The 12,391-nt window shown below is 61.2% G+C and overlaps 1 protein-coding gene across 1 annotated transcript; it reads right to left on the bottom strand.

Moving 5' to 3' along the window:
- Positions 1 to 4,565: 4,565 nt before the first annotated feature.
- On the bottom strand, positions 4,566 to 9,004 carry TULP1 (TUB like protein 1). Its single transcript, XM_032203191.1, has 10 exons — positions 8,843 to 9,004; positions 8,545 to 8,658; positions 8,315 to 8,449; positions 8,089 to 8,180; positions 7,625 to 7,795; positions 7,162 to 7,274; positions 6,418 to 6,526; positions 6,144 to 6,242; positions 5,618 to 5,789; positions 4,566 to 4,699 (listed from the first exon to the last, which is right to left on the bottom strand). Exons 2-10 carry the CDS (start codon positions 8,591 to 8,593, stop codon positions 4,566 to 4,568), a joined length of 1,074 nt encoding a protein of 357 aa, XP_032059082.1. The 5' UTR covers positions 8,594 to 8,658; positions 8,843 to 9,004.
- Between the last annotated feature and the right edge of the window lie 3,387 nt (positions 9,005 to 12,391).

Genomic DNA, 12,391 nt, shown 5'->3' with positions numbered 1-12,391 from the left:
CGGCTGATTGCATGCGAGGCCCTGGCCGTGGCCCAGCCCCGCTGCCGGGAGCCGTGGCCCCAATTTGGGCAGCAAGAGGCACAAAACCCCGGCTCCACAGCGCAGAGGGTCTGGCACGTGCCCAGGACCCGGCCACGTTGGGTTGTGCCATGGTGGGACGCACGCAGAGGTGAATTGGGGAGCGGGATCCTCCCGGCGCTCCGCTCGGGGCAGGGATGCTCTTTGCATCCCATCCCTTTCAAACCCATATTTTTCTAATTTTCGTGCCGAACTGGGTTGTAGTCAAGCATTTCGGGACGAGACAGCCAACGCTGCATCCTGCAAGGCGACCATCTCCGGAGCATCCAGCACATTCAGCAATCGGGGATGATTAATAAAGCCGTATCGCATTCTTCCACCCTTGGCCTGGTGCTAACTGTAAGAATCTGGACCAAAAACTGCAACAAAATGGCTGCTATTCTCCAAGGGCCGTTCTGAGCACTCGTTACTCATCCCTTACTTGGGCAAAAATGACATTGACTGCTCCTGGAGATGACAGACTTAATTGAGTTCAATAGGAGTTTAGGCTGAGTAAGGCATGAGCAAACAAGCGTGCATTAGCCCATGAATAAAAGCCTGATCTGCAAATGTTTAGGAACACATGTAACTCTGCGCAGGGGAGTAACAATGGGGTTACCGCTGCGCCGAGCTCCAAGTGCGTGCAGAAAGCGTCTGCGGGACCGGGCTTCGGCGCGGCGGCGGCGATCCAAGCGCCTGCCATGCTGGGCTGAGCTCCTTCTGGAGCGTGGCAATCCCAGCCCCGCTCTGGCTTTGGGTGTTTTTTTGTTTTTTTTTTTTTCAGCCCTGCCGATTAGGATTTTTATTTGTTCCTCCTTCAGAAGTTCATAATCCTGGTTTCTGCTATTCTTCGTCCACTGGTGGGAACAGCGACTTCCTTTCCCGAATTATAATATAAAAGAGCTGCGAGCAGCAATGCCATAAATAATATTTTCTTATGGCCAGAACATCCAAGTCTAGGCAACACACCAAGAACAGCTACAACATTGTAAAACTCCGACACTTCTCCAGAATGGATTCACTAATTAAAAAATGATTCCTTTCTAAAAGCAGTTGAAAAATACTGGCTTCCCCAGCACTGCCTGTCGGTCGCTGTGCCGAGCAGGAGCCCGTCCTGCAAACCCGCAGCTCAGCCCGGCTTATCAGGCACGAGCCTGCCTTCCCACGTGAAAAACATCATGGAAATGAATTTGCAGGAGGGGGGAGCGGAGAGAAAAGCACACGTCCCAGTTGCTTCTTTAATTAATTAATGTATCACCACTTCAAAGCGCGGACCAAAAGCCCTGGAGGTTGAGCGCTGCTGTCTGCCGGGCAGGGCACGTGCTGGGAAGCCAGGGGCTCTGGCCCTTAAATTTTGGGGTGAGGAGTTTCTGTGTGTTGGGCTCCCCTCTGGTCCCACTGGGATGCTCACATCCCGGGCTGGCATCCCTCCTTTTATCAGAGCAGGATGGGGAATGCCTGCAGGGGTGCAGCCACTGCCTGTGGCACCGTGGTGATGTGTGTCCTCGGTGGGATGCTCAACATCGAACTGGGACATTTTTCCCCCTCTTTTCCTGATAACCTTCTCTGCAAAAATAAAATGCATTTCCTGGGCTGGCTCCTGGGAAGAACTCGTGTGCTTCATGGGGTTAAATCCAGCCCCGCACCACCAGCCTAACTCCAGCCCCCAAAATTGAAGCTGGAGCAGCCTCAAAGTCTCCGCCTCAGGGTAAAGCTCATCCCCTGGGATTGAGAAAATCCTTTCTCCGAGGAAGATGCACACTTTGGCCTCCCCTGAAGTTGATAAGGCTCCTTCTTCTTTCCCCCTTTTTTTTTTTTTGCTTTTTTTTTTTTTTTTTGATCTTTTCTTGCAGCGAGCATTCCTTTCACACCCACGCACACATCCTCATCCTCACCCATTGGTCTGCCGGCACATCCGTCACACTTTCCGTCGGCCAAAGTAGATACACATTTCTTGTGCTTCAATTCCTCATCTCCTCTGGTGTTAACAGCCAGCGCAAACAAAGGGCCCGAATATCCATCGCCCTATTAAATTGTTTTCATTTGTTCCTTGTGCTGCAGTTGGTTTGGGTTAGGAGGATTTGTGTGAGCGATTTGGGGTAGGCGGCTGGCGCTGTAATTGCTGTAGGCTGTGCGCCTTCCTTGCACATCGCCTCCGAAGGTGCTCGTTTTGGGACGCGGTGGCATCGCGCCTCACACCCTCTGCAGCTTCGGGCTCCCCTTGGCTGCTTCTGCGGGGCTGCAGGCTGGGAGTTTTTTTGGGGTGCAAGTCATAATGGAAAAAAAAAAAAACAGGGGTGTTTTAAGGGAGAAGCTCCCAGGGGATGAGTGGTGCTCCCGGGTGGGCGTGCGTTGGGATTTGGAGACCTCCCGGAGCCCCTCGAGCCGAACCCCGCTCCCCGGCTGCATTTTGGCTTTTCGGCTTCCACCGGTGCACAGGAAACGGAGACAAGTGCGGGTGGAGGCAGCCCTCACCCGTCAGCCGATCGTGTCCCAATTTCAAACAGATGTGTGGTTCCCGGCTGGATTTGGGCAGAAAGCTCTCGCTTTCCCCCACATTTGCCGGCCATACCTAGCCAGGAGACGCTGGCCTTAAACCCCAGCGGCTGTTTCTCCTCTCACTCCCAGGGCCTTGCCGTGTGGGTAAGGGATAAAATCCCGCACAGGCACATGGACAGCCCCATCTGCCCCCCGTGCAATCATCGGATGAATCACGGAGCCCAAATCTGTGCGGCTTTTGGGAAAAATGGGCTCCTTCTGCAAAGCCACCACGGCAGATGTTGGCCAGCGGTGTGGCTGCTGCCCTGGTCCCTTGTCACCTCCCCCCAGTGCTGGCATTGACGGGGGTGTGCAGGGAGCCTGTCCCACCCTGGGCTTGCTTGGTGGCACCCAGGGAAGGAGTCCTCCAGTCCCCGTGCCACTGCGATGGAGGGACACAGCACAGGGGGTACAATCCTGCACCGCTCCCCGCATCTGGGGTTTTCTCCAACCCACGTTTGCGTCGCACCAGGTGCGGGGTCCAGCACGGGTCCCGCATTGCCACTTTCTGCCCCAGCCCCTTGTGGGGACAGGAGCATGGGGACAATGGGCTCGTGGGGACAACGGGAGCACAGGGACAATGGGAGCATGGGGACAATGGGAGCACAGGGACAGGCTCAGGCCACGGTGGTGTTGCAACACTGCCCAGTGAGGACGAGCACCCCTCTTGCACAACCACGGCTGTCTCATCTGCTTCCTGCTCCTCTGCCAGGCCGCTCCAGTCACCTTTTGTGGCACTTTGGGGGCTCAGAGCATGCCCAGGATTGGGGAGGACCCATCTACACCCAGGCAAGGGGACCTCAACTTGTGTCAGCATCCCTGGGGTGCAGTCTGTGAGACGAGCAAGGGAGAGAAGTATCATCGGGATGGCATTTTGGGACACGCTGATAGGTCCCGGTGCTTCTCATCGCTGAAATCAGGGATTTAGGACCCTCCATGCAGCCAGATCCTCACCCACCAAAGCTGGGGCGGTGCTAGAAAACAGGGCATGAGCTGCCCTGCTCCCCCCACGCCGCCCTTCTCCAGCATCTCCCCTTGTTCAGCACCCATTTACAACCCAGGGGCCCGAGTCACGGGGTGGCACCCCCGCTTTGTCACCTCCGGGGACACACAGAGATGGAGCGGGGGCTCTGCGGGACCGGTCCCCGTGCAGCAGCGTGGCTCAGAGCTGCACCACACCTCGTGAATCACCCGATGCTTCTGCCTGCGACCGTGCTTTTCCCTCCAAGGTCTGCTCCTGGTGGCACCGGCTGCCCCTCCAGCACGTGCCCACCCTGCAGGGGCCAGGCTGCTCCCTGGGGACCCAAATCCCACAGGGCTCATGGGCACCCCCACGGCTTGCAGGGATGCTGCACTTCTGGGCACATCACAGCCACTTGTGCTGGAGAAAGTGGTGAAAATCGGGGGTTTTGTGCCCATAAGGCACTGAGCAGTGGTGTGCGCAGCAGAGGAGCAAACAAAGGGGTGCTGGGGGGCTGGCCCCTGCTGCTGGGCTGGGTTGAGGGCTCCTTGCCCCCCAGCAGTGTTGCACCCACTCGTAGTGCTTAAATGAAATGTTAAATAAAATCCTGGTCCTGGAGGTGGTGGGCGCTGGGGGTGCCGTGGGGTGACCTTGGGCAGAGCCCGGCCACGCGCCCGCAGGGGGACGAGGAACCACCCCAAACCAAAGGACACCACCAACCCCCCCTTCTTGTTTAAAGAACACGCTACAAAATACAAAACAGACCAAAAAAAAAAAAAAAAAAGAAAAGAGGGATGAGTTTCCAGGATTCGAGTCCAAGAAACGTCTCAAAGGGATGAAATCGGGATCACAGGCAGCCTCATCTGCTAAATATACCCCGGGCCTGACTCTGCCTCCTGCCCGGGACCCGCAGCCGGCCCCGGGCGAGCCGGGGATCGGGCGGCTGAAGTTGGGTGAGCGAAAAATGGGGAGCGAGGGGGCGCAGGGGGATGTGGGGGAGGCGCGGGGGCTACTCGCAGGCCAGCTTCCCGTCGAAGCTGGAGAGGGCGATGGCGAAGGCCTGCAGGGCGCACAGCGGGTAGTTGTAGTCCATGGTGAAGGCGTCGTCGGCCACGCGCCCGAACTGCATCACGATGTAGTCGGCTGCGGGACAGAGGGGAAGGGCGCGTGGGGTGGGGAGGGGACGGCTCCTGCGCCCCCTCCCTGCGCCCCCGTCCCTTTTCCAAGGGGATTTAAAGAGCGGCGTGGCAAAGCAGCCACCCTGCGCCCAGCTCCTGCACCCTGTTGCAGCAAAATTTATCAAAACCCAATGTTTTCCCACTGTATGGTCCAGCAGGGTATAGCGGGGACGTGGCACCCCTCAGCCCCCCCCAGTGCCCCTTCTCCACGTAGCCAGAGCCCGCGGAGGGGCGCGGATCCCACAAACCCCCGTGGGACGCCCGTGGCGTGGCCGCTGCTGTCACCGGAGCGCGGGTGACAGGAAATCTGTAAAAATAACCGGGGGCCCCCGGCAGGTTTTTTCTGTCCTGTAACCCAACACCCCGGGTGCCGATGGCTTCTGACTGTGCTGGACAGGTGACGAGCGGCCGCGGCCGGCTGCTCGCACCGGGGCTGAGCTCTGCCCCGTGGCAGGACCCTCACCATGGGGCTGCATCCCGTGGGGTGTGGGGTTTGGGGGTGCTGTGGGGTTTGGGGGTGCAAACCCACCCCAGAGCCACGGCTGGGTCCTGCATCGGTGATCGCGGACACCCCAAGGGACTGTCCCCGAGGTGCCACGTGCCCCAGGGGTGTACATATCGGCCATGTGGGGCGCATGCTGGAGGGGGGGTGCTTGGGGTGCCCCCGTGGCGTGGCACTGGGCTCAGCACCCTGCAGGATGGGTCCCTGCCCTAATCTGCCCGGCAACAGGTGACACGCGCGCTCCCTCTGCCGGACGCAAGCAGGGCCCCCAGAGCAGCCCCGCGAGACAAAAAAAAAATAAATAAAAATGCAGCAAAAAGGGCGCTTGCAGGGGTGCCGGGACCCCAGCCAAGATCAGCCCCCGAGCCGCCCCCGGCTTACGGTCGCTGCCGTGCACAATCTGGAAGTTTTTAACGGAGGCGTGGGTGACGCGGCCGTGGAAGTTGAGGACGTAGGACTGGGTCTCGTCGTTCCACACCGGCGCCTTGTTGTGCAGCTCGATCACGTTGTCCATGTTCTTGTTCTGCCACCTCATGAGGAGCCCGTCGTTGTCCTGGGGAGGGCGAGGGGGGAGATGGCAAAGGGGAGGCGTCCCCCGGAGCACCCCGGAGCACCCCGGAGCCCTGCCACCCCCGTGGTATTCCCAGCGGGGTGCCCCATCCCTGGGTGCTCCCCGACACGCTGCCCCATGGCAGGGCCCTGCTGGGAAAAGGGAGACAGCCCGGAGAAAAATATATGGACACTGACACTCATCTCCACCTCCCAGAGAGGTGCCTTCAATTTTAGGAACGCCTCAAAGTCTTTCTGTGCCCCAAACTGGGTGAAACCCAAGATAATCCCCAACAAATCCAGCCTTTGGGGGAGGTCTGGCCCCATCCCTGTTTGGCCCTTGGCTGCTCCGACTTACGTTTCGGGGCCGGATGGGCACCCTCTCGTTATCCGAGTTCATCCCAGGGATGATGACCGTCATCTTGCGGGGCCCTTTGAACCCCAGGACGTTCGTCTCCTGCAAGAGAAGCCCCGGCCATAAAACCAGCGACCACCGTGGGCTGCAGCCCCTCCCCAGCATCCAGCCTGAGGGCTCGGGGCCGGATCCAGCCCACCCCACAGGTCCACAGCCCCCCCCCCCCGGGGCGATGCTCTGGATGCCCCATTTGGGGCCCCCCGGGGTCCCCACTTACGTAAACCACGGCCGAGAGCTCCTGCCGCACGTTGGACCAGTCGGCGTTGGCCCTGTCCGGGTTGGCCCCGTTGTCGAACACGGTGAACTTCGTCCCCATCAGGTTGGACCTGCAGCACCGGCACAGGACGTGACCAGAGCCGGTCCCACCGATTCCTCACCTTTGTTCTCCCCCCCTCCTGCTGGCCACTTTTTGGCCCGGGCACCCTCTCCTCAGTGCAATGCTCGTGTAGGGTTGGGGTGCTCAGATCCTGGGGGGCTGAATCACCCACCCCGCAGCATCCCCGCACCCCTCCAGCCCAGCCCAGCACTGCTCCAACCTCAAAACCTGCCAACCCGTCCTGCTTCCCCCATCCAGCCCTGAGCATGGACACTGCAACACGACCAGCACCCAGCCTTGATCCCTTTATCTCCATTGTCCCCATTTCAGGGCACCCGTCCCCCAAAACCGGGGGGTGGGCTCGGAGGCGCTGCGGCACGGCGCCGGCGGCTCGGCGGTGCAGCGGGCCGGGGCTTGCCGCGCTCGCCGGCGCTTCTGCTCGCCTCGAGCTGCCCCACGGGAGGAACCGGCCCAGCCTGTTCCCCCTCCCTGCCCCCTGACGCTCCTCAGGTCACAGCCAACAGCGGCAAACACCGAAATTCAGCCAGCCGAAGCCTTCCTCCCGCACGCCGAACCCACTCCCGGCCCGCAGCCGGCACGGGGAGAAAAAAAAGGGGTGCCGGCAAAACGGGGTGCCCGCCTCACCTCAGCTTCCCGATGAAGTTCTCGCCGCCCCGCGACAGGTCCGTGGGGTCGATGGAGATGAGGTAGTTGGAGGTTTTGCTCTTCTTGCGCTTCCTCCCGGCGAGGAGGAAGACCTGGGAGGACGGCGGGGCCGGGGCAGTGCCATCGCCATCGCCCCGCCGTGCCCTTTGCGCAAGGTTTTGCGAAACAAAACCTTGTTTGGGGACACGGCCGCGACCTTGCGCAATGTCCCTGCAGCCAAGACGAGCCCCAAAACACCGCCGGTGTCCCAGCCGGGGCTGTCATTAGTGTGACCGTGGCCACCGCAGGGCATTCACCAACGTGGGACATTTCCCAGGAGGAACGACAGGGATAGGAGCACACAGGAGCAGCGGGACGTGCACCAGCATCCACCCCAAATCACCAGCGTGCTCCCAGGGTGGGTGCAGAGCCCCGTGCTCTCCGCCCCCCCGCCCTGTCTCACCTTCTTGTCGTTATCCAAGTGCAGGTAATAGGTGGGGTACAGCCCCCGGTCCATGCCCTTCTTGTCCCGCGTCACCCGGCACTTGATGGTCACCCCCTGCGGAGCCGGGCGCAGCACGAACTCCTCCAGGTTGTCCACCTCGATGACGGGTGACGGCGGCCTCTCCTCCTTCTGTTGCAAGGCCAAACCAGAGCCCTTCGAGCGCGTTTCCTCGTGCACAGCACCCAGGGGACTTCCTGGAGAGCCCTCGAGCCCTGCCCGTGCCATGTGCCACCACCTCCTCTCCCAGATAACAGCTCCTCAATCCCAAAATCCCCCCGCGATGTGGCACCGCTTTGGGGACAGCACGGATGTCCCTGCTGCTCTCCAGACCCGCTGCCCACCCCAGGGGATGCTCCAAGCCCCCCCAACCTCCCCGCAGGGAAAATCCCCACACCTCTTTTTTTTATTTTTTCCCCCCATACCTTCTTGGATTTCTTCCCTTTGCCCTTCTTGTTGGAATTTTTCTGCGGTGACTCCAGGGTCTCCTCCTCGCTGTCGGCTGCTTTGGGGGGAGCTGTGAGCAGAACGGGGCAGGAGCACGGAGGGAACCCCGACACCATTGGTAACAAGCCCCCGATAGCCAGGGGTGCCCTGTGACCCCGAGAGCCCTTCCAGCCCCACCACCCCCCTTGCAGAGCTGACTCTCACCTTTCTTTCTGGTTTTCTTCTCCTTGGGGGGGTCCCCGCCGGTCTGGAAGAGGGACACGGGGTTTTTCTTCTTCTCCGACCTGATGGGTTTGGTGCTGGAGTCGGAGTCGTCCTCCTCATCGCTGCCGGTGGCGGCTGGGGGACACGGGGACACCGTTACGTGGCGTGGGTGCTGCTGGCCAAGGGTGCCACCTGGGGGCAGCGGGGCTGCCCACCCCCCTCACCGGTACCTTTCTTCTTGCTTTTCTTCTCCTTCCTCTCCCCGTTCACCTGGAACATGGCCGTTGGCTCCTTCTTGGTGCTCTTGGTGGGTTTGGCTTTGCCATCGGGGTCACTCTTGTCTCCTGGAGGGATGGACAGGGAGGGGGACAGAGGACAGGGAAGAAGGGGTGAGCAACGGAGACGATATATGGGGAGGGGGAGACGGCCCAGAGCCCCCAGCCCCCTGAGCCTCCTGGGACAGCGATGGGGACAGGACTCGAGCAAGTGACAACGGAGCTGGGCTGGAGCCACCCCCTGCTCGCTCACCCTTCGCCTTCAGCTTCTTCTCCCGTCCTTCACCCGCGGGGGGCTCTTTGGGCACCTTCTTCTTGAGCTTTTTCGGCGGATCTTTGTCCTCCACCTCCTCTTCCTCCTCCTCCTCATCCTCCGAGTCCTCGGCCGGCTCTGCCCAGCGGGGACACAACGGCGTTGGCGATGGGACGGTTTCGCCGGGAGCAGGTCCCCGCAGCCCCCAATTTTTCCAGCAGGGACCGTCCCCCCCCCAAGCACCGGCTGCCGTGGGCACGGTCCCGGCCGTGGGTGGCGGCGGGGGCGCGCACGGCCACACCGCCCCCTCGTGGCTGCAGCCGCGGGGCGCACACGCGCGACGCGGGGGCGCGCGTGGGGCCGGGGATTGGGGGTCCTCGTCCTCCTCCCCGCGCCTTTAGCGGATTTGGGGGACAAAAAGCACCCCAGGGGCGTGCAGAGCCGCTGCAGACGCACCCCATGGATGGTGGGGATGGGTGCTGCCCGCCGTGTCCCCCCCTCACCTTGCTGCTTCTTCGGGCCCTTGGCCACGCGGGAGCGGGGTGCCGGGCTCTCCTTCTTCTTTCGGGGCTCCCGGGTGGCTTTGGGGCAGCGATCCTTGTCGCTCTCCTCCTCCCCTTTCTCCTCCTTCTTCTTCCTCAGCTTCTTCACCCCTGGGCATTTCAAGCGACCCCGTGATGGAGAGCGCCGTGGCTGGGGGGCCTGGCGTGTCCCAGGGCAAATGGCAAAGCCCCCGCACGTCCCCCAGTTTCAGGGGGACTGGGGCTGGCAGGGGGACCCCCAGGCTGCCTCATTTACCCTGTGCCAGGGCAGGGGGCTCCTCTGCACCCCCCGACTCGCCCGGCTTCTTCACCCGCAGCCGCCGGGGCTTGGCTTCGGGTGCAGACTCCGGTGTGGGCTCCTGCCGCTTCTTCTTCACTTTCTGCCCTCATTGATGGTGCTGCCGAGACGAGATCACCCCAGGGTGAGATCCCTGCTCTTACAGCAGCCAGAGCCCTTTCTGAAATGCCCCAGATGTGGGCATTTTGTGGGAGCAGGGGTGCCCGAAATGTGGGCAGGGGAGCAGGGATGCGCTCACCCCATCCAATGGCGCCTTACCGTGGGGCAGCCCCGCGGAGGGAAAGCAGAGGGAGGAAAACCAAAAGGGCTGTTAGCACACAGACAGGAGAGAGGTGGCACCGGGATGTGCCAGCCCAGGGGACAAGGGACATGACGCTGGCATTGCCATGGGGATGTGGGGTGGCTTTGTATGGGGAGCCACCTCCCCCCGTCATCTCCTGGGGACAGGGGACACCCAGGGGGACCCCAGCTGGGACAAGGGACACGGGGACAGGCAGCACAGCTCCGTGCCCCTGTCTCCTCTCACCCACACAAAAGGTCCCCGTGGAAACCTGGCTGTGGGTACGGAGCCCTGGGGCCGTGGGGAGGGCTGGGGGACGTCAGAGCCTCAAGGATCGAGGTCAGTGAGGAGCGAGGCGGGAGGAAGCGGGGGATTAGAGGCAGCACACCTAATCCCCTTTAACCTGGGCTATAAATAACGCTGATTTACCCAGTACAGAGCATGTGGTGCAGCGCCGAGCTGCGGGCAGGGGATGTTTGGGGAGTAGCGGCCAGCTCCGGGCCCCCAGAAGGTGCAGCAGCGCTGGTTGCATCAGGGTCCCCACCCCAAACAGGGCTTTTCCCCCCTTGCCAGGGTTTTGCTGCCAGCTGGGTCCCTCCTGGGCAGAGCCCCCAGTGCAGCAGCACCGCAGGGGGGTTACAAAGGGCCGGATCCAGCCCCCAGCACCAACATTTTGCCTTCTCCTAACGTGCATCCCCAGGGGTCTCCTGGTGGGGCTGGAAACCCCAGGTCTTTCTATCCTCAGCTTGCTGCCCGTTAATAGCTCCTTCACCCCTTTAATCCCTTAAGCAGCGCGGGAGACCGGCCCTTTGCTTCGTTACTTAACGAAGCCCTTTGAGGAGGGGCTGCCAATTAAAGCAGGCTGATTACATCTCTGCGAGACCCCCCTCTGCGGGGGGCTGACCCCCAGGGGCTGTGCCGAAATGCAGCCCCCCCAGAGCAGAGGGAGCGGCTGTCAGGGTCACAGCCCCTGGAAAGTGAGTCGCCGCTGACAGCTCAGCCGAAAGGCTTAATGAAAGCACTAATTAGGAACAAAGAGCCCACCTCATGGGCCCTGCGGAGTGATGGAGAAGGGCTTTGGAAGGATGCATGAGGGAGTGGGGGGTCCCAAATTTCGGCCCCCAGTTGGGGCTGAGCACCCCGAGGGAGGACCAGATCCTATCCTGGTGTGGGGCTGGGGGCGTCCCCGTCCTCAGTCCCTGGGGAAAGCCAGGACCTGGGGGGGGGGGAAGGACTCATCCTCACCTGCTTTGGCTTCTGCTGCTGGGGGCTCCCCGACTCCTCGCTGGGGCTGTGGGGGCACAGGAAGGAAAGGGGTGAGGGCTTTCCCCAGCTCTGGGGGGTTTGGGGGAGAACTGAACCCTACACAGCTTCCCCGGGGCCGGACCCTGCCTCCCCTGGAACCCTCCCAAAATGCTGCTGTTTCCTCGGAGCTTCATCCCATTTTGGCCATGCCAATACATCCAGTGCCACCAAAAATAAATATTTGAGCCTTTTCCTTCCCCAAACCTTCCTATTTTTTAAAAGGACACAGCGAGGAGGAGGAGGAGCGGGGTGCGTGTGCCAGTATTTTGGGTCTCATGTCTCAGCTCCACTCATTTTGTTTTGTGACATTGAAACCTTTCCATCACTTCCGCATCAGAACGGGTTGAAATGGCCATTTTTGGTGGTGCTGAGTCAAAAGGGACCCCACTTTTCCAAAGCAGCTGCCCCCATCCTCACCAGGTCGAGCTCGTCCCTCCCTGCCAGGCAGCACAGGACAGGGTCTGCCTCTGCCAAGGCTGACAGCAATGAGGTTAATTTGGCAAAATCCGCCCTAATTAACTCCTTCCCTCTACAAGCCATCGAGCATCCTCACACCCACCCTCAGAACAACAACAAAAAACCTAAACCAGAATATCACCCCACAATTAAATAGGAAAAAAAGGAGCCGGAGCAGGCGAAGTGCACGAGGGGAGCGCATCGCACCCCGAAGACCTCATCCTGCCCGGCCCCGCTCACCTTTCGGCCGCCCAGACCTCTCGTAGGATCTCCGTCTGCAGCGGCATGGCCCCGACCTGCTCCCCAAAAGCAGCCCCCGCAGTCGCTACCGGCCCGGGGCCGGCTCCATGGGCTCAGCACCGCGGGCTCAGCCCCACGCCGGTTCCGCCAGCCCCACGCCGCCGTGGGGGAAGAGCGAGTGGAGGATGCGATTAACTTTTTCTTTCTCTTGCAACTGGGTAATAGGATTTCAGGGGCTGCCGGCCAGCCCCGTGGGGAGAGGCAGAGTGTGGCAGCTGTCGCGGTAATCCCAGAAAATGGGGAGCCCGTGGGAGTGGGGCATAAAGCAGACCCTGAGGGGCTTTTAGGGTGCATGGTTCCACCCGGTGCTGGCTGTGGGAGCCCTGCAGGGCAGGCTCCATAGCTTCCCAGGGGATGCCACCTCTTCT

Source organism: Aythya fuligula, chromosome 25 (genome assembly GCF_009819795.1).
Source record: "Aythya fuligula isolate bAytFul2 chromosome 25, bAytFul2.pri, whole genome shotgun sequence".
NCBI classification, from domain to species: Eukaryota; Metazoa; Chordata; class Aves; order Anseriformes; family Anatidae; genus Aythya; species Aythya fuligula.
The sequence above is the reverse complement of the archived record's forward strand: the minus strand, read 5'-3'. Positions and strand labels throughout refer to the sequence as shown.